Below are 26,662 nucleotides of genomic sequence, written 5' to 3'. Positions count from 1 at the left end.
AGGGGCTTAAATAGCCCGCCATTAATAAGGATCCCTAAATACAGTTGTTATGTGAACAATAAGGTATAGATTTTACTTAATACTCAGTTAAATGAATGTACATGCCCTCCTTTCCTATACAAAATGTATTTTCCTAGCATCTTACGCTGCTTTCCCAGGATTTTGACCTCCAGCCCTCCCGCCATGGTGTATCCAGCGTGCCCTCTGGCTGAGAACCAGCACGCACAGACCCCGCGCACCCGGGTGCGGTGAACCAGCTTGAGCACAGCTTGGGAAGGATGGGCGAGGACAGGCTTGGTGTGTTTAACATCCAGAAGGCAGACTGAAACAGGTCAGAAAAGTCAATCTCAAAACAGAAGCCGTAAAGTCAATGATTTTGCCACAGTTGAATTTTACTAAAAGCCCCCCAAACCAAGAGCTGGAAGCAGTATTTTTTGAGCAACTGAAATTTATCCAGAGGCCAGGATTGTGCAGTAGCAAGGAACTCAAGGCATGTGCATGTCCCTCATCCAGAAAGGGATACAGCAGGGCAGATTGCACAGGAAAAATCATAAAGGCACTAGTATTTTTTCCCCCTGATGATAGAAAAAGCAATGATAATGGTGGGTGTGCCACATTTGCTTCTAGCAAAACCAGGGGGAAATGGTCTGAAGGTATAAAAAACAGTAACACATAGAAGAATGATCATAAAAAGGATGAAGTTCATAGATATTGAAGGGAAGCAGAACAACAAAGCAGAGAGCAGACAAGAATGCAAGCTTCAGGAATTTCAAGTCTCTTAGGAAATTAATGAGAGGGAAAACAGGTTTGAGGGTTCAGCGGTTCCTTAATGAAATTATTTCTCTGAGGGAACAAGTGTAAACTATACAGTGCAGAGGAAGGATGGGATGTAAATTAAGAACTCAGGAAAAGCAGAAGTTCTTCAATGGCCTCAAATACAAGAAAGCAGCATATAGAAACTAGGTCATTTTTTTAAAGGATGTGCATCAGAAGCAGATCACGAAGACAAGGAACACAGAACCATTACTGAAAATTACTGAACAAACTGTGTAAACTCCAAAGGATTTAATGTTTCTTTTGTTCCAGCTGGCATGACCAAGATTGTTGCGAGTTTGTTACGCTACCCAAGTATGACCTCAAGCTGGAATAAGGAAGGATTGGTTTATGAGATACTTGCATCAGTTCTTCTTTTCCTTATCTGGCAAATAGTTTCAACTTGGATGAAAAATTATCCTTGAGGGTTTAGAGAACTGACTGAAGCAATCTCCAATTAATTAGTGGTCATCTGTATAGGAACCTGTAGAAAATGAATGGATTTTCAGGAGGCTGATTAACTCCTACTTCCTTTAATGAAAAGGAAATAGACTGTGTGAAGTGGGTGAAGGGGGCTGAGTTCCAGACACCTTTTGGCATTAATAAGGCCTCTGACACTTCCCCATGCAAATGGGGGAATATAACTTGATGAAACTTTAACATGGTGGACGCAAGTTTTGTTGGAAATAGCTATCAATTGTTAAACAGCAATGCTGTGTTTAGTAGGGCTTCACAAAGGGCTCCCAGGGCCAGTAGTGCTCATCAGTGTCATTGGTGACTCAGACAGTGTACTATAAGCTTTATTATTAGCAGATTACATTGAGTAAGAGAAGCTATAAGAAGACTAGAAAATAATTGCAATTCAGGTTCAAACAGAAGATCAGATACAAAGTCTTGGGTAGTGGGAGAATGAAGCTCAAGAATAACACATGCAGGAAAGCTACCATATTGGGAGCAAGCAGGTAGCACACCTATCTTATACTGGGTGACAAGATGGAACGCACGTTGGCATCTCCTGGTACGGAAAAATCAAGTCTTATAATGGGATGTATGAAGAGGCCTTTAATCCATAAGACTTATCAACCAATCCTTCCAGTCTAATTGGCACAGAGACATCCTGCTTGGGATGCTGTGTGCAGGCTGAGGCACTTCTAGACCAAAAGAAGAAAGGAAAGAGCCAGAATGATGAGAGGTGCAGAAAATAAAATCTACAAGGCAAGACTGACTGAACAGTCTGGTGTTGTCTTAGATATACAAAACAAGTCTGCAAAGGGAGACACAAGAACTAAATTGCTTTCTTTGTTTTCTAGTGAAAAGACCAAGTAATATTTGACTTTAACTGCAGCAAGATTTAGTTGGACATTATAAATAGCTTTCTGTGACAAGTAAATTTTAACACTGCAAGAGATTACTTGGAGCCTCCATCACTGGAGGCCCTTGTAAAGCACTCTGAAACATTTGTCAAAAATAATTCTATATGGTTGAGCCTATTGAGGAGTAAAGAGAAGCAGCAAATGACTTCTCAAAATTAGTCTAGTCTTATTTCTTAATCTCTGCATAGACGGTCTTGTGAAATTCAGTTCATATTTTATGAACATTCAGCATTTCTCCAGGTGTATCCCTAATGGAAAGTGTTAGCTCACATCAAGCTGTAAATAGAGAATGACTTAGTTAAATCAAAGTCGTGCATGGATAATCCCGGGTCACTTTCATTCTGAATCCATACAGGGACTTAGTGTCCTTTGACTACTATTTCAATGGAAATTTATTTCCTAGACATGACTTGTAGTGACCATGTATTCAAAATCCACACCACGTTGCTGTTCAAAACAAATTATTATATTACTCTGAAGGGAGAAAAGGATGGCTTGAAGAAGTCATTTAAAGTTATCAAGATACAGATGTACAAACATTGCATATTGTCAGTGCAAAATAAAAGATTAATCTACAAGTGAATTGTGACTTTTTAATGAAAAGTGTGTCCTTTTCTCATCCCTTTTTTCCATCAAGTATGCAACCAGATGTGCACCACGACACAAATAAGTACTTTGAGGATATGTGCTGTTTGCTTATGACTCAATAGTAGCTACAAAGAAACTAGGACTCATTCTTACTATACTGGTCTAGGTCCTAGTTCTGTACACAGTACAACTGCAGTTGTATTTGCCTCTCCTGCTACCATGAGAAACCTTTTCTCAGTTTCACAGGGCACACAAATGACTAGAAACTGCAAACAATCTCTTCCTGTACAGTTTTTCCCAAGTGTCTATAAAAAAAACCAAGCTAGCTAACCTTTGAAAACCTAGTGCCACAGAGCGGAAAATACTGCTGAACTGGGGAACAGACTCGGTAATATCTGAGCTTTGCCCTTCTGTGGCACCAGTCATTTGAATATACAAGATAGCTGATAAGAATCAGCTGGAAAGTCTGGTCTCCCTTACTTTCCCTGGCAGACTTCCTGGAGATTTCACGATACATTGACTTCTCTCATCTACGGAGAGTGCTGAATATACAAGATGCACGTTGAGTCTTCATCAGATAAGTGTGTTCTATTCCCAAATATGAAGGTCACCTTTCATATTACTGACACTCTGAAAACCTACAGCAATGTAAAGAAAAACATGTAAACCAAGGTAAGACAGTTGAGAAACTTTGAGATCTTCGGCAAACATTGTAAAGCTTCATTTTCATTATTAAATATTTACCTCAAATATAATCAAATGCTTCTAACTTTATTTCTGTCAGTTACACAGTTTCACAGTTAGCATAAACTGTTGATCTGACTGTGTTTTGTTTTAGGAATATACTGGTTTAGGAATACACACACTAGTGGCCTAAATGGAACTGACCTATTAAAAATATTTAGGATTACGTGAAGATCCTCCTTATCTAAAAATAAAACCAAAAGTACAAGTTTCATAGCTTTTGCATATATTTAAGATATAAATACTAATTTGTTTGCACAGTACATCCTTTAACACAATCTGAGAAATCAAATGGGGGAGGGCGGGAATTTTATGTCAGAAAAACTAATAACAGAAAGCAAAATTAATGCGGCCCTTAAAGAAATTGAGGGAGCAAAATATGAATTGAACCAATGATCTGAATATGCATGAGTAAGTAAATGGGCACCATGGTTGCAAGTGTTATGTGAGAAAAAAAGGAAAAGGGTACCATTAAAGAGAAAAAAAATAAGTTAAATGCTTGCATAGTATGAAATGTTATGGAAATTCACCTATCCCCATTTTCAATAACTTAAATGAATATCACTTAAAACATCACACAGATTAAAGACATCTGTATATATTTCAGATTTCAATATTAATGCCAAAAATACATAGTATGATTTTACATAGGATTTATGCTACATTAGAACACTAAAGACAAACATCACTTGAGTATTAAATGAAACATTAAATATTAAATAACTGAAAAATAAAATAAAAAGTGTAAACACTAAACTAACTTGGGAATTTGCTATTGCAACACATCCAATGAAGTGGTTTTAAACAGTACAAAAAGATTAGGTTTAAGTATGTTTCCAGTCTACTTGGAATACACAAAGCTCATTCCAGAAACCTTTTAAAACTGGTCCAGGATCACATAAGAACCTTCTCTCTTGAGCGCTATTTTCATTCCTTTACAGACTTAACTTTATACTGTCATCTCTACCGATCTTCGCTTGTAAGAAGCAATCAACAGTAAAACAAATACTTTAGTTTGCCATTGTTTGCTAGCATCTTGGTGAAAACTGAGGATTTGTTGGAGATTCAGTGTAAGATTTGAGTTCATATGCAGCGCCGCTATCAACTTCCATGGATTTCCGAGAGAATAGGAGCCTTACATCTCTGTGGAGGTAGATCTTTCCAGATTTAGAACTCTGGAACCTGAAAAGATACAAGTATCTGTATTATCTAGACCAAAAGATTCATCCTGCAATATTATTGAATTAAATGCATTCCTTTAAGAGATTAAGGCCAAAAAACCCATTTGAACATAACAAAATTAGTTAAAATGAAAGAAGAAACAATAACCCAATATTTTCAATCTACTTTGTTGCCTTCGGCTTTTAAATGTTCTGTTCCTAATCACCAACGTAGCGCACGGCTTTGAAAGTGGCATGGAATATTTGAAGTTCACACTGCAATTATGTACATCGAAGATTAAAGTTCTCCGCAATCTAGAAAGGCAAAAAGTGCTCTTCAGTGAGCACTCCTGAAAATGCTCAAGGGGTGACCTAAGCACACACAGGGGAAAGTTCAAATACCAACAAAGGCATATATACATATCAAATGTGTATTCCAGTGCTAGCTATCATACAGACAGATTTCATTGCTCTCCTTATGAATGTACCAGCAAGAAGTTTACTACTGCTTTATACCACACGCCAAATTTAAGTCCAACTCAAGCAGCAGTAGGTACAAGCATCTCTGCAGGCAGACAGAAAAAGGTTTTTCATGCAGTTTACAGAGCTATTTCAAAGAGGCTGGTCCATAGTTCACTGGCCCAATCACCAAAGTAAAGAGCAGCCAATTTTGGGCCCATTCATCTTTTATGCTGCAGCTAAACAGCCTAATTCAGGTCCTCCAAACCTGCCAGGAATGTGCCAGTTCCACTTTCCCCGAGATTTAACAACTATAGATAGAGAAAAGAGATCTGTATTTCAGAGAACTGTATTCTATAGTCTTCATCTGGCAGAACTACTTCATTTCCTCCCCTCCACCAGGAAAAGCAGGAGGGCCTAAGGAGCATTTCTTCTGGCAACTGAACTTCACGTCACTATCACTATGCCATGGTAAGGGAGAAAAGCTATTGCAATAATAGAAATAGAAAAGCTACTGCTATTGCAACGACAAAGTGATACCATAACAAGTGCTGAGCGAGCAGTGTGCACTGTATTTCTCATGGATTACAATTTGCAAAGATTTTTAACAAGAATTTACTCATTGACCCCACTGAAGCAAAAGTAGTATCTCTAGAATAAACGTAGCCATAATCAGACCAAAATTCAGAGGAGACAGACAATTACAGAAGCTCCATCAAGGTTTCATCATCTGGGGCAGGCAGGTTTTAGAAATGGATTCTATGCCACTGCTTTGTTCAGATGAGTGATACAGAATACGCTGTAGTCATCCCCGCAGCCAGACAAAGGAAAATTCTGCTCTCCTAGGTACAGAGCTCCCATCCATCACTATTTATTTGCTTCGTGTTGTCAGTGTGAAAGCCCTTTACCTGGTAGGCAAAGGGGAGAAGATTCTATCTGAAGAGAAAAGACTGGAGGAGAGCACACGAAGGAAGAGCAAAAGAGGCAAGGACAAACTGAACACCACAAAGTTAATTTAGCATGTAGCTCCTAAGACATTTTCAAATGAAAAATTGTATTGCAAGATCTTTTGCAGCAAAAGTATGATTGAAGTTAATTCATCTAGAATAGCTAGATCTAGTTATCAAAGCACCATCATAAAGTAGAGCTCAATTCCCATTTTACACATGGATCTATCAGGAAATAATTAGCAAGGTCTATTTTTAAACTTCTTGAGCTTACTCTTTTCTATTAGTGAGAATCCTGCAAGACTCCCTTTGCCCAGTAAATAATGCTTCCCTGTAACATGGCTCCTTCTGAGCATGACATTTCCCAAAGACTGAAGGAGGATGAATGGGGGACAGCAACAAAGTTGGGGGGTTCTCTCTGTTTCCATCACCTCATTTTTTTTCTTTGAGAAATGCTTATCATAGTAATTGGGATTTAGAAGTGTTGCTTTTCATACATGCAAATACATTGGAGTAAGAGACAACCATTACACCTTTGTGGGGTGGTGATGGAGTGGCCAGCATGGGACTGGCTCCAGAGCTGTGGCAGCTCCAATAGTTCTGTGTAAAGGAATCAAGAAAAACACAGAGGTCTCTGACAGACGCTGTCCTAGGAACGGTATCAACAGACTGTCAAAAGACAGGAAGTTTTAAAACCACAAATATCAGATGAGCAAGAAAGTCTGGCAGAGGAAAGAAAGTGATAAACATTACTGAAGAAATGACAAATACAAGCACAAAATCCCTATATATATATATTTTTTTTGTAGGCCATCAAAATTCACAAAAACAGAATAAGCCATGGAAACAGGATATAGCAGGAAGATTAGAAAAACATATGTGGCAAGACACATTTTGCAAGTAGAAAAGACTATACAACACAATCTATAAAATTTGTAAGTAAAATCAATTAGGACAAGGATAAAAATTTCTAGATCAAGAAAAATGCTGAGAGATCAGAAAGATCAAAAAGCAACTAGTAAATCAGTAATAGCAGGTATCTTCAGCTTCCACCAATAAATGTATCGTATCCCACATTACAAAAATATTTTTTAAAAAAAAGTTTCTCAACACCTTGAGGAATCACTACTTTTAACAACCAGTTTCAAGCTTACCCTCCACCTAGCCTTCAGTAACAACCCTCTGTAGCTGTCAGTAACAACAATTATGCTCCACACAATTAAAAGAGGCAGTATGTCAGTAACTAAAGCTGTTGACCAAGCTTTAAAAACTTGAAAAATGCTGAGCTGTGGGCAGGTTAACTGTTTAATTGCCCTTTATAGGGGTGCCAGAACGTGACCTAGAAATCAACAGATGGTCAATCACCCTCACAACAGTGGGCAGAAACGAGGCGCGAGCAGAGCTGGACTCAGATCTCTTATGCTCACGTAGATTTAATTACAATGCAAAAAATCATTGCTTCACATGCAACAAAAAAATTATCCTCAAAGCATCTTCAAGAAACAGCTTAAACTGCAGGTGCAACTCTTGATTTTCTTACAGTGAATAAAGCTCTTTTGTCCGTGCAAGCTACATGTTGTAGCTGTGGGTACAAATACAGCCTAATGGCGTATTGAACAGTACCTCAAACATACAAACCTGCATAAACAATAAGTCTGACACTTTAAAAAAAAGAGTGTTGTAGAAAGTCTGGCTGCCAATGTTAAGTTCCAGACCTATGCAAGCATTTTTGCTGAATTACCACTTGAAAAGAAGCTTTCATAATATGAGTGCTGACAACTGTGATTAAAGGCTTGCAAGCAGATGCAACCACAATGCAGCTTACTGGTGGTGACTTCATTTGGTTTTTTGAGCAAGATTTCAACATGTAAGCTTAAGATGCTTGTTTTCAACAACAACTACAACTAAAACTGAAAGGCTGTTCTAAGCTAACTTGAGTAACAAAAAAAGTTTAAATTTTTTAGGTTTGTATACAAGTTTTCAGTAAAACGGGTTTAAGGAAACATTTCTGCTTTTAAATATGACATTTGAAAACCAACTTACGTATGAATTAATACACTACTAAGACTTTTTATGCTCTCCTAATCAAAATCATCTTTAGTAAAGAAGGCTACTAGATTGACAACTGAGTCTTTTGTAAAATCTCAAGTACTCTGCATAATCAACCATGAGACAAATCAACATAAACTACTGTAGTATTTCAAGGAGTTTAGCAGTTCTTCCATTATGAGAAAGGACCCACTGTTTGGGTTCATCTCTGAAGCATACTCTGCAGGTATTCACTTTTCCAAAGTAAGCAGCTAAGCATTGTAATTATCAGACAGCTTGTTTTTTCCAGCCAGAAATGGATGCATTTCCAATTACCCATTATAAATCCATGAGTTGATCCCTACCAGAGGGCTGAAAGCTAAGCTAAATTGTACAGGTATTTCAAAACTAGAAGCATCAGATCTGCTACATTTCTGTCTCTCGGCAGGTATCAGAAATGGGAAACTCAAAAATCTTCTAGCTATAAAAGACACCAGAGAAGAAAGTAGGTTCACCTTCAAATAGAAGTAATTATTGGCTCTGTCTACAACAAATTCACAAACTACATTAAAGCAGAAACTGAAAGGGGACACAAATCTAGTACTCTTCATGCCTGTACAGAGCCACTTGGCCACAGATTTTCTTCTGCCCACCTCTGCAGCTGATAGCTGTCCCCAGTTCCTCTGCATCAGTTAGATCAACATTACAAGTGAATAGAGCCTTTTATTTGGGCTACATGCTCTTTTTCAGAATTTACCCCACAAGAAAATTTTTAGAAGGTGGTTTAAGTTAGACATGGCAAGTTAGCATGGCCTGAAAGGATGAATTTCAATCTAGGCTAAAATTCAGAATGAAAACATAGTTCAACAGCCTCATCATGATGGTATTTTCACACTCCAGTAAACCAACACATTTTTTTATGACTGTCAGCTTTCATTTAACAGGAAAGCTTGGCCTGGAATCACTGCCCTAGACAAAGTTGTGTTTCAAAAGTCTGCTGGGTAGAAATCAATGCAACTAATTAGGGAAAGTAATACGTACCAGAAGTAATTCTACAACAAGCTAAAGAGAAAAGTGTAAGAAATTTGATTTTGTTCTGCTTGCTCACTTCAGAATATCAGCCGCCGTTGGGTTTCCAAGTGCTGCAATGAAAGCACTGGGTCTGCACGTACGTGGTTTGTTTACTACAATAATGCAGACAAAAGTCTGCAAACTGCAGAAGGAGAGAGTAAATCCATCATTCCTCCTTTGTTTCAAACTGCAGTCTCCAGAACATCCCGAGCAGCAGCACAGTATCTGGTTTCAGGCAGTGCTTTGTAAATCATTTAAGGAAGATGGTGTGAATATTTTATAAAGTGAAAGGCATTATTAGCAGTATTGCATCATGAAACAGGTATTTGCATTTTTCCCACTAAACACTGTACTTTTAGGAGTAACTCAGAATGATTTTCACATTACAAGCTATTCTTGTGAAGAGGCATGTGTGTAGAAGACTGGCCACCTTGTCTACATCGATCCTTAGTTTTGGCTTTTGTCCATGTAACATCCACACTCACTATTTCCTGTAATCTCAGAAAAAGTACATTGATCCAGCCAGAACTAAGTCTCTCTTGCTAAAAAAAGGAATTAAGCTTTACAAGGCTATACAAAATACTTCAATGCCAAGAAAGAGCTTTATATTTTAACTGTGTTTCTCCCAAGCAGAATCCAAATTATTTATTAGCTCTTCTTCCTCTACTGTCTAGCTTAAAGATCAAGTTAAAAGCATCCTTATTTAAAAAAAAAAAATTAAGTCTGTATACAGAAAGGCTGGCTAGGAAAGCAATCACAAGATAAATTCTGGCAGGTACTTGGGTTTTGTGGTTTTGATTTTGTTTGGGTTTAGGTTGGTTCTTTTGTTGTGTGTCGCTGGGTTTTTTTAAACTCTGAAGAGCTTACCTCAGATGTATGAGGTAGCGTAGTAGCCTTTCTTCAGTCTGTTGACTATTTTCTTTATTGACAGTTCTCTTGATTTCTCGTCTCACAGGAACAGAAAAAGTTCTTTGCCGTAGGAATGTTTGATGATTAGCTGGCATTTCTCTCAAGTCATAGATCACCACAAACATCTTCACCACAGTTTTGTTAGGGTTAAATAAGGTCTGAAAAGACAAACACTTCAATACATTACTCTTCAGAGATGACAAATTTAAACAAAAACCAACCAAACCCCACGTGCCAAAATAGTCACCGTTCTCTATGCACTTTGTTCTGGTGCTATACAGAAACATTTCTGTAAAATCATTCTGCAGTTTTTCTGGTTTTCAACACTTCAGCTACTAGCAATTCCAATTTTTAAATATAATACTAAACACAACTTAATCTGAATGAAAAACTAGTATATAACTACTGTTACTTTGCTGATCTGCATCCCCATTTTGGTTTATTTTCCCAGGTGGCTTTTTGTCTACACAGTTTTCTAGATACAATAGGCTCACAGGAAGCAGCACAGTGGTAGGCTCTGCTTTCAAACTTGAAATTACCAATCTGTTACCCTGGACTAGTTTTATAAAAGAAAAAGGCAGATCATTGGTTCTAAGAAATGACTGTGATTTGCTTTCTGATTTTATTACAAAAAAATAGGTGGTATTAAAATGTTACAAAATTTAGAAACAACTGAGTCTTTAATGTTAATCCTTTTAGAAGGATTTCAGAATTTGGACTGTGGCCTAATTACTTCTCCATTACTTCTTCAAAGCCACAGCATCCCCGACTATTCTGAATCTTCAGTAACTGATTTTAAGTCTCTTCACAGCACAGATGGGTTCAAAGGTTGGGAGTCTTTTTTGTCCCACAGATTACACACAGATTTCTACTTTGAATAACTACAGTACCTACAGAGATGCACATTTCCACTGCTAGCTTCATGCTCATCTCCAATAACCTCATCTCCTCTGCATGACTTTCTTGATATTAGCAGTTTCAAGGCACCCTTATCTGCTGAGTACGTACCACTTGTATTGTTCCTGAAGGCGGTACCCGATAACCCCTTTTACCAAGGGACTCTAAAGTAATCACACCCTAGGAAAAAAAAAGAGACACATTTAGTTCACAGGGAGACATATAAAGAAATCTAAATATTCTATTCATGTAACTGTATTTATTCAAAAAACAATCAGTAATGCATAAAAATTAAAACTAGAGAAGGCAACGCATTTAAGATGCAGTTAAAAATCAACAGTAGGGGCCTTACAGATACTTTGGCACATCATTAAAAGGTGTGCAATAAGGGGTACGTTCTCCTCTTGAAACAAGAGCCAAGGTTCCACATCTTCAAACTAGCAGTCAGGGAACTATTGCAAAACAAAGCTTTCTTTTCAAAGCTGCTTGTAAGTTCGAATGGAAGATTTGTCTCCTCCTTTCCATTTTTGTATCACCTACAATCGCACCAGTAACACTCCACATCTCACAGAACTAATTTCTGCTTTTCAAAGGCAGCAGATGCCCTTAATCTTCCATTCTAATCCAAACCTTACCAATGATGACATCTGCTTTTGTACCAGCTGTGAGCATCTGAGTGTCCCACAGGCGCTGCAACTGTGCTGAGGCCACCCTTAGGGTACCGCCCTAGAGCACACGTTTGATTAACCTGCAGTGCACAACTGTTGTACCCCACTGCACTGGGCTTAACAAAACAAACAAACCCCCAAAACCCCAAAAACAAACAGCAAAAAAGACCCCAGAGTAGAGAAACTAGCTATACAAACAGAAACAATGTTTCTGATGACCCAGGCACTGTACAAATGTTGTATTAATCCTGGGAGATCGGCCATAATAGCAAGTTTAGAGCACATGGAAAAGACTGAAACAATGAAACCCAGCTAGGAAAATAAGCAATGCTACTTTAACCATTTGAGGAACATCAGAATCCCTTCACCTCCTGGAAAAGTACGTAATCTAGAGAGATGAAAGCAAAACAGCAGATACTTCTTTGCACTGGTTAAGAGAAGACATATACAAATTTAAACTATATTGCTCAAACTTAACTTCAAAGCCATTTCATTTTCTGAATACTTTTAAAAACAGAAGGTCAGAAATATGGTCAGTGCTATGAATTTAAAATCTAAGTATGGGGATAATCAGACGTTCAGCACTTTACATGTTTAAACTTACATGTTTAAATAGAATATTTACCATATTTCAGACAGACATACACACATATCTAAACCTCTAAAAATTAGATCCGTCATCCAGGTAACACTGGAGTTCCTTAGCAGGCATTCAGAACAAATCTACCCATCTGACTGAATGCATGCTAGCATGCAAGACACCTTTCGCTTTTTACCAGGAAGTACTTCTAGACATCCAAAAACTGCACTGTCATTGTAGAAATGTAGAACAGAATTGGCACACAGATACCGAGAACACAAATACCACGTCGGTGCGAACATCAGCAAACCATGCAGCTTGTGAGAGTGCTGCATTGTCACACTAGCTCAGACAATATTTGTTTTAAAAGAAAGGGCTGAATAGCTTCTGCATCTAACATCTCCATGAGCAATTGCACCTAAGCCGCTTGCTGGCAGAGTGCTTAGTTGCCCAGGGCAGCTGCTTGTTGGGACAACAAAATGTATCCCATCAAGTCCAGCTATTGCCTCACTGCCTATTTTAAGTTAGACAGATAAAAAGAGATGGTGGGGGGTGATGACTCCAGTGTGGAGGCAGACAAATACATTCAATATCCCAAGATGAGAGCAGTTGGATGTTGGGGCAGTGCAATGGGAGGAAAACCACTAGTTAGGGACAGGAAGAAGTGACAGGAAAATTCCATCAGAAGCCGCTGAAAATAACCCAGGTCCCTGCAAATCCCTACTTCCTGAACCCTCTACTCACCGAACTCTTGTTGCTCAACTAGCAGAATTTATTTAAAATAAATCCAACCACACACTCACCATGTAAGGGGAGGGTGCATTATCATCTGAAACGCTGTAGAACGACACTTCAACTGGCAGAGTCATGTGCGTGGGACAAAAGACTCCACTTGCTCCCACTTCTGCTGTGAAACCCTCCACGACACCAAGCGGGTCTAAGCGAAAATTCAGGACAGACTCCTGAAAAACAAAACACATACAGCTCAGGTTGGGAACGCCTCAAAATATAGCAAAACTAAGCAGCAAACAAGGCAACAGGTTTATGTAAGAACTCGGGTCTTTCGTAAGATGACCTGCCAAAAATCAACACTGAGGAAAAAATTATGATGAACAGCAGAACATTCAGCAAGGTGATAGCAGGTTAAGAGAAAGTATCATCCAAATCCAGTCTTCATCCTACTGAAACTTGTGCAAAAGGCCACAGAGGATTTTATTGCAGCAGAATCTATGCACAATTTTCCTTGACATATACTCTCTGGGAAAAAAACCCCAACAATCTAGAATCTGTAACTTTCCTCAACATATTCACTCCATATTTCAAATATGGAGTATGATACAACCCATTAATGCAATAGCTATTAGATGTTGATATTTGATAGGCTACATGAAGTGAAAAGCTGGAGGCTACACTTCAAATACGTTCTGTTTACTACGCTGATTTAATGCAGCTTTTGTGACATATTAAGTAGGCTTTGAGAGTGAAAATATAAATCCTTTTTTCTAAGCACATACATTATGAACATGAACAATTATAGGCTGTTAAATCTCATTTAAGTCAACAGAACACCTCCTAACTTGACCACAGTGGGACATAAAAGTTATAAGCAGCTCATTGCATCTGAATCTCCAAAAGATGTCTGGGGTGTGAAATATGTGTCTTTATAGCTGGAAATTAAAACAAATTTTATTCAATTTAATTATGAACTTTTACACCATAATCAGGCTGGAAATATTCACAGGAATGCACTTTTAAAGCAGTGCAGAAGAATACTAAAAATACCACAAGAATTCTAGAGAATATGCAATACCTCAAAGTTTCCCAGAAGGCTAAGACTTGTTACTGGTGGAGCACTAGAACTTAGAAATGGTTTCCCATGGCTCTCTGGATCACTGTCTCTGTTTATACATTGTTGTGGGCTATTAAAAAAAAAACACAGAATAAATATGAAGGATAAACACATTTGCTTTGGTCTTCTGGGTATAAACAGCTCTAGAAAGAACCATTTGCTTACTGTATTACAAAATGTTGCCCTAAAGAAGAAACAGTTTGAACATCACCAGTTAATACTTTAGCAAAACATTTTCTAGTTAACTTAAAATACTTTCACAAGTTTTACATTACAAGGGATAAAGACAATAAAAAATTAGGTTGTTCAATAACTCTATTAGCAAAAACCAAAGTATCAGATTATTCTCTCTTGTATGCAGGTATTTTTGCCTCCAACATCAAATTACCGTACTAAAAGCTGTTTATGTTACACATATAAATATATAAAAGGTCATAGAGTCATAGAATGGTTTGGGTTGGAAGGGACCTTAAAGATCATCTAGTTCCAACTCCCCTGCTGTGGGCAGGGACACCCTCCACTAGACCAGGTTGCCCAAAGCCCCATCCAACCTGGCCTTGAACACTTCCAGGGATGGGGCATCCACAGCTTCTCTGGGCAACCCGTTCCAGTGCCTCACCATCCTCACAGTAAAGAATTTCTTCCTATTATCTAATCTGAATCTCCCCTCCTTCAGCTTAAGGCCACTAACCCTTGTCCTGTCACTCCATGCCCTTGTAAACAGTCCCTCTCCAGCTTTCTTGTAGGCCCCCTTTAGGTACTGGAAGGCTGCAGTAAGGTCTCCCTGGAGCCTTCTCTTCTCCAAGCTGAACAACCCCAACTCTCAGCCTGTCTTCACAGGAGAGGTGCTCCATGGTTAATCCATTTTACAAGTTAAGTTCTCTGAACAAATGTTTAACCTGTTCAATATTAAGAACAAAACATAACACAAAATAACACTGATCTGAAGAAGAATCAACACTTACTATCTTTTCTCTTTGAAAATTCAGCGTATCTTACAGCATATGTGCCCGTGCATGGGACAGAGTTCGTCCTGTCAGCAGCTCTCATACCACAGTTATGTCCCAGAGCCATGCTAACCTGGAGACCCCAGGGGAACTCAGCTGCAAAGCCTTCTTTCAAAATAAGGCTTCTTTTGAACAGCACCCATTTTTCGTCTTTGCTAACATGCTTTGTTGTTGCACACAGGTATGTATATACATTGTATCTCCCCCAAAATTCTTAAAAGTTTCTGGTAAATAAAACATACCTTCTTGCAGACAGACATTTCAAGTGCAGCAGTGATGAATCCAGATCAAAACACCCAGAATGTGTTTTTCTTTGAGGAACCTGAAGAGGGAAAGAAGATGCTAATTTGAAAACTGTACCTCTAGTAAGGACAATTTTGCCAAAGCAAGCACAAGTTTGCCAAGAATTTTTCATGACATTACAAAATTATAAAAAACAGAGCAGAAGAGAGTTATTCCTATACATTCTGAACTTAGTGAAGAAAATTCTAAAAAATATTAATGACAAGACTGTAAATTCTGATTAACAGGAAGTACTTAAAGACTCATTAAAGAGGCTGACGTCTCTTTGGAACAGTACAGAACATTACTAATAAACAAGCTGTAACAATTTTCCATCCAAGTTCCCGGAAACACGCCAGCCTTTACAAGCACTGAAGAATAAAACATATCACATGGTCAATTACAGAACATAACTACTTCAGTAGTTTTAGTTGGGACTGCCTTTTTCTTTAAAACTTCCAACAACCCATCAGAAGTAGAAACACTTCCCAATGTCTTTCTGTCCTATCACAGTACCTTTGTATCACTTAGTCATTCAACGATATCTCTGATTGCTGAAGAATATATGGTACAAACTGTTCACAGAAACAAAAGCTTTGGAATAATAGGCAATCGGCTATTAATAACTCACACAAACTCTTAAATGACAAAGTATGTTAGCTTACACTTAAAACACTAATCCTCAAAATGTTTTCTTTTGTGCTCTAAAATAGCACCTAAGCATGTTACCTTTTGTTAATCTTGATAGTATCTCATACCTCTAATATTTTCTTTTCCAGATTATTGTTAAACTTCATTTGAGTGTTAACTCTCAAATTTCCACCTGCAAGAGCATTCACTCTGCCACTGAAAGTAAACACACACACTTCACCTAGGTAATGTCAAATTTTCTACCGTACACAGATGTTCTTTTTATATCTATATATGTTCTTTTTTACACTTCCTTACTCATTTAAAAGATAAGTTATAATTTCAACGATAACTTACAGGACTTGAAAGCAGAGGTAATCCAGTTCTGGGATGAAAAGCCTTGGTTGAAGTTCCATCCAAGGATCGAAAATTATGTTTCCGCCACATGTTTGTGTGCTTTAGAGATGGTGCTTTCTGTCAGAAAAACAAATTTACTCAAGATATCAATAGGACATTTCAATGGCCTATCATGGTAATACTTTGCTTGCTGTAACGGGAGGCGGCTTCTGAACCAGGTGGATCTGCATCACACTAACATATTTTGAAATATTTCATATAAATTCCCCTTGACTCAATCTACAATCACACAGACTGCCCACTAAAGATCACATACCATATTCAGACACTGGTATATTTATAAAAAGACAAGATGCCTAACTGCCTATGGAAACTGTCATTCACAATGCTATCACTGTGAGCAGAATAAGACAATGTTCTTCTCAATGAACTTATAATTAAGAATATATGGGAGAGGCACTACTGGCCAAACGTTACTTCAGACTGCCAAGATGACAACAGTTACACGCTGATTACCGTGATCAAGACTTAAATCCCTCTTCATATCAGTCCCTAGCAGATACAGGGTACAAGCTATTTAAGGGCAGCTATAGGAATTGGTCTTTTCCTCGCTGTATTTACCTGTACATCTGGGTTTTTCAGTCGCTCACACTTAACTGCACCATCTTCTGTAGGTTTCTTCTGAGAACTGCTTTGGAAATCAAGGCCTATTGGGTCTTCATTCTCATCATGTGCAGTTTTCGTTTTATCTTGTTTGGTTTTGGTTTTTAAACTGTCATGGTCTTTATTTAAATAATTTTCAATACTAATAAGCTGAGTATTTTGCTCATAAATATTTGGGGGTTTAAGTCTTTATCTAAACACTTGAGCTTCATTTTTGTGCAAAGGAGTCAGATACCTGTGTCACAGTTGCTTTTTTTGTACCTTCAAGTATTTTGCATCTATCTATCTGTAAATTGTTAAAACAGTCCTTGTCGTTGTTCTCACTAACAATTGTTCTTTCTTTAAGTTTATTTGGTGCAAATCTGTTTCATCAACGCTGCTGAAATTTGAACACTGTTTAATTCTATTGGTTATCTGGTCTTTTTGTGCATAACCAGAATGTAACATTTTCCAATTTATCTGGCAATTCAGATTTATTTTCTTTAATACATGATGATGATGTGTGAATGTTAGTAAATGCATGACAAGTTTTATTTGAAGTCTGATGAAATGCATTTTGGACAGCTTCACTGGGTTTTGCTAAAACCAATTTTCTTCTTGCTTGGAGTTTTCAGAGAAGCCTTCATTCTCCATCAAACCTAGAAGGACTGATAGGAGTATCAGGTGTCTTCATCCTTGATTTACTGCTGTCTTCTAACAAAGAAAAAATCAGATTTAGCAAGAGAAACAGAAGATGGTTCCCTTGCCTTTCTTCAGCAAATTTCATCTTCATACGTACTATCGGAAAATTTTTGACGTAACTGGGGTAGGTCTCATGCACTTTGAATGGGACGTCCGGTAACATGAGAAGTAGCTGGATCACAATGAATCAAGTGTTGGGCAATCCTTGCTATCACCTCCTGCCGCTCCTGGAGCAGAGAATCGATCAGGGGATTACTCTCTCCTGCAGACCTGACGGCCACAGTGGTTCACTGGGAACACGGGCATTGAGCAGTGGGATCCTCTGGTATTGCTCTAGTTTTGCCTTCACCACCATCATCTTGTACTGCATTGTCTAAGTTGGCAATAGAAACAGGGGAGGTTTCCTTGCCTTTCCTTGGCAAGTTTTCGTCTCCGTAAGTACTCCGAAAAGCTTTCGGTGTAGCTGAGCCATTTTCATGTATGTTGAATGGACGTCCAGCAACAACTGGTGAAGTAGCTGGATCACAGTGAATCAAGTGCTGAGCAATCCTTGCAATGACTTCTTGTCGCTCTTGAAGTAGAGAGCCTATCAAAGGATTGGTTTCTCCTGTGGGTTGATGAGAACAATGACTACTTGAAACACGAGAATCAACTAGAGAAAAGGATTTAAAAGTTCTGACAGGTGTTTCATGAGACTGTATCTTATTGTCTGCCATAGCATTATAGCACTGAACTTTAGACTGCGATGCCCCAAAGTCGGATCCAAGTCCGGTAGATGGATAAAGTTTTAAGTTTCTGATAGATGTAGTAAATTCAGGTGTCTTTTTTCCATTAAGTACGCCCTCAGGTGTCATTGTCCATGTCTGTTTCCCACAGAAGCGCTGCGGACTGGAGGTACTGCATTGCTGTGCCGCACTGGAATCACTGTGTTGATGTAACTTACGCTCTTGCATTCGCTTCTCGTAAAAGCTAAGGTTGGTGTGAATACTACAGGTCAAAACTGGGTAGTTCGATTGTCTGGGCAAGGACTGGACGCTGACTCTCAAGGCCACATTGTGAGAAACATTAGGAACAGGAAAGACGTGCTCAGTTGGTGTCTGGGAGAATGTCCATTGCAAGTCCACATCTGCAGCGCTCACCCTGAAACAATACAGAAGAGCATTTACAGAAACGTCTAAATGAAGAGTCTTTAATTATCTACTTTTAACACAAACGTCCAAGAAAAAGCACTAGAGACACCACTAACTGCTGCACTTCGCATAGCATTTGAATCCTATACAACCAATAAAATACTGGGCCAACAACATGGCACCTTCTGAAAGCAAACAGGACAACAGGAGGGAAAAATGGTTTTTAAGAAAATTACAAACAACCTGCGAACAACAACGAAGGCTTTTTTTGCATCCCAGACGTACCTGTACAGAATGTTTCTGGGAACAGCACCATGTGAAACACTCAGCCATGCGCTTAGCTGAGAGAAGAAAACAAAAGAACGAACAGCCAATAAAAGGGTCTTCTCTTCAATAAAACCGATCTCCACTCCTAAAATGTATCAAGAGAAACACATGGATGTTGGTAAGGATATGCACAGAGAACTATTAGAACTAGAACATTTTTAGATCTTCATTCTGAAAATAAAACAGAGCTGACTTAAGCAAAACAACGAAACTCCTCAAACATTTTGGGTTTGGTTTTATCTACATAATAATTTATACAATTTAACATAACAAATAACTTATCAAAATTACCATTTTCAGCTAGGAGCATTTCATACTCTGCATTGCATAATGCACACTGCAGAAAGTATGAGTACAGGAAGACTAACATTAAAAGATGCTTAGATATCACTGGTAAATAGTGGTTTCCTTAGATCACTCCTCATGGTAAAAAGCCAGTTCAAAACCACTAAAACCAATTACTTGAAGGACTTTAACATGACAAGATTCTTGCAACTGTCAGGTAATCCTAATATCCAACTTACTGTCGAGGAACTGGCTCCAAAATCCACCTTTCTAACAACAATGCATCTTGTTTGATTGCAGGATCATTTAAATCATCCCTCGGTGGTGGGCCCTTCATCACTATAGCAACAGTCTGGAAGTAGCATCACTTCTACCATGATTGGAATATTGTTCTTCCACAGTAGCATAACCTCAGATCTGGTTCGCCTGGCTTGACGACACTGAGGGAAAGAAAAAATGTCAACATATGCAAGCCATAAAAATACTAGTCAGATTTAAATCTACTTTAAAAACATGTTCCAAGTACTGGAAAAAGGGTAAGGGTCAAATTCTGTAAACTAGATTTCAACAAATCAGAGATATAAGATTCCAAATCTATTTAACAAAAAATAATTAATAAATCCTTTATGGCTGCTGTTTTGAGCAACTTCTGTAGAAAATTAAGAGCGCTCATAAAAACACATTTCTCCAACCACTATAACTTTTCTACCTTGTACTTCTCTCATCCACAAGTCATCCTCTTGGATAGACACACTCGAGCAGTATCTTTATAAATTCTGTGTCTTGGAGTAGGCTAACTGTTGCATGACTAGCAATTTAAATTCACACAGTACTTAGGAACTTGAGTGATGAGATGCTCCAACCTTACTCCCAAATAGACTAGCTAGATTTGATGTGCTCGTGTTTTTGGATCACTAACTTTCAAGAATACCTGGAAAAACAAAAAGTTAGGCAAGTCAGCCTACATGTTCTCAAAACAAAAAAAAAAAAACCAACCCAGACCATGAATGCTAAGTATAGCACTAGCCGTTTGCATAATAAAGGCTCAAATAGGTACTGCAATCAGGTAGTCGTGCAGAATTTCATGTTCAAGGATAAAAGGCTCTCACTTTAAGGACAGATCTATTATTAGTACAATACTGAATTACATACTCAGGAATGCAGGACTGACAGAAAGCAATTGTTATTCATGCTTAACTGTGAACATACCACGGGGTTCTCAGCTGACTTTAATCAGGGTAGCAAGGACACACGCCACAACACCTTAAAATGAATGAGTACCGTCATACCTGAGCCAGTTTGTCGCTGCATTCATGCTTAGTTGTTGGTGGCTGACTTGATTGTGCTGGTGGGCAATGAAAGCCCTCTGTTCTGCCCTTGATCGAATACTCAGGCGTTCGACCTTCGGTGATCAACAAGGCCAAGGAGACCAGAAACTCCTCAGCTTCATACTCAAAGTATTCATCCAAAGTATCTGTCATTTCAAAAAGACAAAAAATAATGACATCTGCTGTATAACAAGCTTTCAACTGTTGGCTGACCCCACAGTTTGTTTCAATTTACACTTAAAACAAGAGCTATGGGAAATGGATCTTGGTATCAGACTGGCTGCACTCCCCGTAAGGCCCAAGTTACTGTACCACCACAAAACATCTTTCCTCATCTCATAATGTTGTAACTACAAGCAGACAAAATTAGAAATACTCTAAAGAAAGCTTCATGTAGAAACAGTCAATGCACCAGATTTCAGTGATGCTGAGAAACAATTGTTTGTGTCGTGAACCACAGCTGGATCACAGCTTCTCTAGAAGAAAAAAAGTTTCCTGGGCTCTAGTGAGAGAAGTCTGACAGCAGTATGACTGTGCATCATTAGTAACACGTGAGAGAGAGAAAGAGAAGCCACAATACCTCATAAAATACATTAAAATTGAATAAGAAAAAAAATAGAAAGATTTACTTCTATTAGAAAAAGTGGGACACAATGTTCTTTAAGATTTTTATTGTGAGTCCCTCCTGCTGAGAGCAAAGCTTGAGATGTCCATTTTTAGTTACCATTAACACATAGAAAAGGTTCGCAAGAGCACACAGAGTATTTATCAGTTTGTACCATGTTCAGTCTAAACTTGTGCAAAGAATTAAAACTCAACAAGTCTCCACAGACAAAGCAGCAGCTGGCATTGCTCTTCATGAATTACCCTGGCACACTCCATTTCTGCAGAGCTAGGATGCACCAGTCCCCAGATTTATGGTGTTTTGTAGAGCACCCTTCTCCTCCTCCGTCATCACGAGGATATCATGCAGCAGTCAAACAGATTCAAGTGCAACCAGATTGTGTCATTCCCCTCTCTGCTTGGAAACTCTTAAGTTTCAAAATTATTTAGTTACTGGAGAGGTTACAGAAAAATCTCTTTTCCAAGAAAGCTAAAATACATTCACTTCAAAGTCTATTTTAAGAGCAGCAAAGAAAAGCAGGTGGAGGCAAGGCTGTCAGTAGTTCTTTATTTTTATGCTTTAGGGGAACAAAAGCACATGACATCTTAACAATTTTAGTTTATGTCCTCTGTCATCCACCAAAACAAAACTGCCACAGGGACAGAGTTAATTGCTACTCATGTTCTGATTACCATGGATAAAATACCCTTCCATTTGGGAAAAACAGAATTCAAAAGTCTTTTTTTTGTCTTCATTCCCTAATAGCAGAGCATTTAGCAAACATGGCAGACAGACTTGAGAGATTCATAAAGAAAGGATGCATGAAACAAAAGCTCCAATTAAATGCACAATTACCTGCATATGTAAACTATAAAGTGTGTAAAACTAGCTTTTGCACATACATATTTGCCTAGTCCAGGCTTGTACTCCACGGACCCTAGGGCTTACAGCCTATTTTGAGGGATCTACATAATGTAAATAAGAGAAGTCAGCCCTCTGCCATGGAACTCAAGTTCATTGCACAGGAGTCCTCACCTTTACTGACTCTTTCTTCCCCTTTTTTAAAGGAATATACTGGGTGGCAGGGACAGGCTATAGCCGGGATGGGACTATCTTCCCGCTGCACAACCACACCTGCCCATGGCACACATGGCTGGTACAACATTCCTGACCCGTGCCGTACGTGCCACATCTGCATGCACACATCTCTGAAAAGGTGCCAGGCACTGGACTGCCACAACCAGCACAAGTCCTGTGGCTCCATCCTCCAGGGCAGAGTGGGGAAGGGGCTCTTCCAAAACAGTCGCCCATGCCAGCTGCCTGCTCCCTGCCCTGGGGAGCACCCCAGCCAGGAAGGGACCATGGCCCCGGAAGAGCAGGGTGCTGCCAGGATAATTCATCTGGTCACTGCCTGCCCTCAGGCAGAAGAAAAGCCAGAGGATAGATGAATTACCCTGGGGGACCCCATATGGCATGCGAACAATACATTAAATCATCTGGCGTGAGTTAAAATGGTCATTCATCTGATGGGTGGCAGAAAGTGACTAATAAAGGGTGCATGAAAGATTAAAGGAATGGTAAATAACAGAGAGGACAAGACATTTCAGTAGTGGTATGAGTCACCTACAAAATTAGGTACCTGCAATCTTGGTTTTTTTTTTTTCAGCTGAAAGTCTGGTGAACAATAGACATGTCATGCTTAGGGATAGGGAAATGGGATTTGGAAAGACTCTGAAAGGATGTGGGTATTACAGCTAACAAAAAAAACAGTTGCAGCATTATCTTGCTGCTAACAAGCCTCGTGCTCATCTTTGTACGTCCAAAGGCTACAGTAATGTTAAGAAAGTCACAGCAGAAAGGACCACTACTAGGGTATTTTTCCTACTCTGACACCGAAGTTCCAAAAATCTAGAAAGCGTTCAGCAGGAGTGATGTTAATTTAAACAAGAATTGCCTCATGCTTAGCAGACCAAACAGAAGGGGAATTATCCTTAAGAAAATGTGTAGAGGAATTCTGTTTAGTTAAAATATGTAAAAAAATCTATGGTTTTAAAGAAAAAATTACAGAGCTTGATCAAGATCTGCATGTGCTTATGCTGACAGATCCTATCTTCTTACACCTTCTTACTGTACCAGAAACGTGCACAGTAAGATGTGATACCTGAAAATTTACACTAGAGAATCTTAAATGACAAGTAACAATAAAATAGACATGCCCTTTAATTAACATTAGCAGCTAACTATGTGAAGCAATAGACCTATTATTTGGCTCTCTTTTTTTTTTAGAAAGAATCCACATTCGATCAAAAGCTACTGGACTTTACAAAAATTATCCTATGGCCTGAGTGCTGCTGCTGAGCTGGCTAAATTCATGTGAAAAGCCCCCCCCCCTTCCGCATTAAAAAAATCTGATACCAAAGCTTATATTGTGTACTTAAAATGCTCACTGTCTTCACAGATATATACAACAAACTGACATAAGCCATAGCTAGTTTAAGCACATTCAAATGCACGATCCAGTGAATCTAGTAAATAAGCAAGATCTAGTGAATAAAGGAAAATAAATCTGAAATAATCATTACTCAAGATTCAGAATAGATACACAATATTATGTTATCTAAACTTAGTTTTAAGACAAAATTCACTACTAAGTTCAATTTGCAAATACTGCCTCTGTTCCTGTACCTGTACCAGGCCTATTACTTCAGAGGCAACCAGTTTCTTGCCTTATGGATGGCAGAGGAGACCCAACTAGCTAGAGAGCCATTTGTATTGGCTGCAGTTACAAGAACATGATGTTGTTTCAAAATAAAAACTGCATCTCATTAAAGGATGATAAACAGTAAGTATTGAACTAGGAAATGCTACTGTTTTCATAACAGCATTTATGCCAACACTTTAAAATGTCAGCAATGTAACAAACCAGGTATTTGACCTGGACTTAGAAAAAAAAAATTTAAAGCATTAATAGCAATGGATATTGAGAAATATGTTTTCCTGCAATGTTCATGTGGCTTTTTTTTTTTTAGCTCCACTAGATTTCTATATCATTTAGCAACTTCTAAGAGTTTTCATAAAAGAAAACACCCTATAAATATTGAGAAGCCCAGTAATTGTTCCCATACAACAGACACAGATGATGTAAGTTGATGTAATTGAGGACAAGGGTGGAAGGACATTTATAGAAACAGCAAACTCAGTGTTTAGTTAAAAAAAGTCTTACTGTGTGTGTGCGCCGTAATTGTTTGCTTTTGTGTATGAATCAGCCCATTTAAGACACACATCATATATTGTGCATAGAATAACCTCAATCCTATAATCTGACCATACAAATATGATTATTATTCTGCTTCATCTCTAGCAATGGAACATGCAAAGTATATAGCATAAGATATGCATCCCAGCAGTGTCTGGGTTTTATTCCCCTTAAAATAGCAAAAAATCCAGTTAGTTGACACAAGTACATAGGAATTAAAATATCAAGGCACTACAGCCCTTTAATGAATAGAACGAAACTAAAGTTTATTGATCAGGTGGTCACAAGAGAGAGCAGCAGATAACAAACTAGGAGCGAAAAAGTGAAAAATATAATTTTAGACTGAAGCTACTACACATAAACCAAACCATCCAATACTAGAGAACTGAAACCTGGAGGCACATCATTTTGTCTTCCTTTGTTTCCTACATATCGACCTCAACAAAGACTGATTTTCTACATCTTCTGGACAAACTGAAAAGCCCATTTAACCAGAGATGCCATAAAGAGTCTTCAAATCCTCGTCCTCTCCTGTTCACTACGCACACACACAACCACTGCAGCACTGGAATAAAGAATAAGAACTCAAGGCCCCCCTGCCCCCCCCCAAGGTTAAATTGGTTCCCATCCTAAAACATCTATGGAAGTTAGGTATGTGGTACTAGTGAGTCACAAATCCACTTAACTGTAACCCAGGGACTCTCCCAGAACTTCAGTTAATCCAGTTGTGCCCAGCTGACTCCTTTCCCAACTAGGTCACACTTGTGTGGACCAACTCCCTTCCCTTTCCTATTGCAGCATTTTCGGTAGTAACTACAGAAACCGTTTTCCTGAAGTACATGTATCAGAAGAGCATTTAATCTATTTTCTAGGCTTAGACAGGAAACGAAGACATTTGGTATCACATAACCTGCTGCGCTCCAGGGACCACTAGAAGATGATTTGCAAGTTGCTGCCCCGTCCTGCCCGAGGACTGCGAGGCAGTGAATGGCTCCAGCACAGCTTCTCCTGCCCTGTGCCACCCTCCTGTCATGACCAGGCAGTGCTACAACTGCAATCTCCCTTCGTCCAACGCTTAGTTTATTGTCCTAGCACCTTTCACACTGCACTGGGCACCACAGATATCTACCAAGCTTGTCCCCCTCTTCTCATGGGAGCTCTTCAAAGACAATTTTGTTCAACTTGAGTATCCATTTAGTCCTGACCTCCACTGATTCGGAAGGCTCTTTTCTTAAAGAGTCCATAAAATAACTACTAATTGCCTTTAAATATGCTAACAGTCCAGACCTTCCCTGGAAAATCTTTAGGCATCCATAATAGATTTTGAAGGCCAGCAATTTAAAGTAATCAGATTTCTATTTCACTTCTTAGAAAGTTGAAGCCCAGTAAGCCAAACACCAAACAAAATACAGAGTGCATGGTGTAAGCTGTTCAATTCCCAGCTGACACAAGCCCTGCTCCTGCCCTAGCCCAGCTGTCCAGCGGGCACCATGGCATGGTTGCCCACCTCTGCTCTCTGCTTCCTTCATGTGCTACAGTTTTTTTGAAAGACTAAAAACATGGCTTAAGTACTTGGATTTGGGGGTTTTCTTAGTACTTTTAGTAGAGGCAGTCCATAAGGAGACACTTCAGTCTAAAGAGTCCTGTGGCAGGAGAGTCAGGTACACTGGAGAAAACGCAGCTGCACTGTCAGTGTTCAGACCCATCCCCTCCTAGCAAAGGCAACGCTCTGCATTTAAACAGTTACAGCAAAAGCTCGCAGGCCCTTCCTCCAAAACAGTCAACTCTGAGTAAGTTTTATTATCTCGCTATTCCAAGAAGTAGGTTAAAGGTAGTTCCACATTTTAAGAGTAAGGCAGGGATTCAAGAAACTACTGTAAAGGAAATGAAACACAATGTAAACATTTGACTAACAGCTTCTCTTGTGGAATTAGAAACACCTACGGATGCTTCGGTTAATTAATTCCACATTGTGCTTCACTTCAAAGGAAAGTTGCCCTTGAACCCCCCAAATTCATGATTCTCT

The 26,662-nt window shown here is 38.8% G+C and overlaps 1 protein-coding gene across 1 annotated transcript in view; it reads right to left on the bottom strand.

Moving 5' to 3' along the window:
• Window positions 1-4,100: 4,100 nt before the first annotated feature.
• Window positions 4,101-26,662, bottom strand: part of ATOSA (atos homolog A) — a 36,198-nt gene continuing 13,636 nt past the window's right edge. The window contains 19 exon segments of the mRNA XM_075764537.1: window positions 4,101-4,700; window positions 10,051-10,250; window positions 11,101-11,169; window positions 13,041-13,199; window positions 14,048-14,156; window positions 15,336-15,415; window positions 16,363-16,479; window positions 16,984-17,247; window positions 17,249-17,389; window positions 17,392-17,472; window positions 17,474-17,731; window positions 17,733-17,975; window positions 17,977-18,009; window positions 18,012-18,846; window positions 19,122-19,234; window positions 19,236-19,248; window positions 19,688-19,762; window positions 19,764-19,888; window positions 20,738-20,922. Coding sequence (XP_075620652.1) covers window positions 4,547-4,700; window positions 10,051-10,250; window positions 11,101-11,169; window positions 13,041-13,199; window positions 14,048-14,156; window positions 15,336-15,415; window positions 16,363-16,479; window positions 16,984-17,247; window positions 17,249-17,389; window positions 17,392-17,472; window positions 17,474-17,731; window positions 17,733-17,975; window positions 17,977-18,009; window positions 18,012-18,846; window positions 19,122-19,234; window positions 19,236-19,248; window positions 19,688-19,762; window positions 19,764-19,888; window positions 20,738-20,922 — 3,254 coding nt within the window. The 3' untranslated portion in view covers window positions 4,101-4,546.

The sequence above is a fragment of the Balearica regulorum genome, chromosome 12 (assembly GCF_011004875.1).
Source record: "Balearica regulorum gibbericeps isolate bBalReg1 chromosome 12, bBalReg1.pri, whole genome shotgun sequence".
NCBI classification, from domain to species: domain Eukaryota; kingdom Metazoa; phylum Chordata; class Aves; order Gruiformes; family Gruidae; genus Balearica; species Balearica regulorum.
This window is presented reverse-complemented; position numbering and strand designations above follow the sequence as displayed.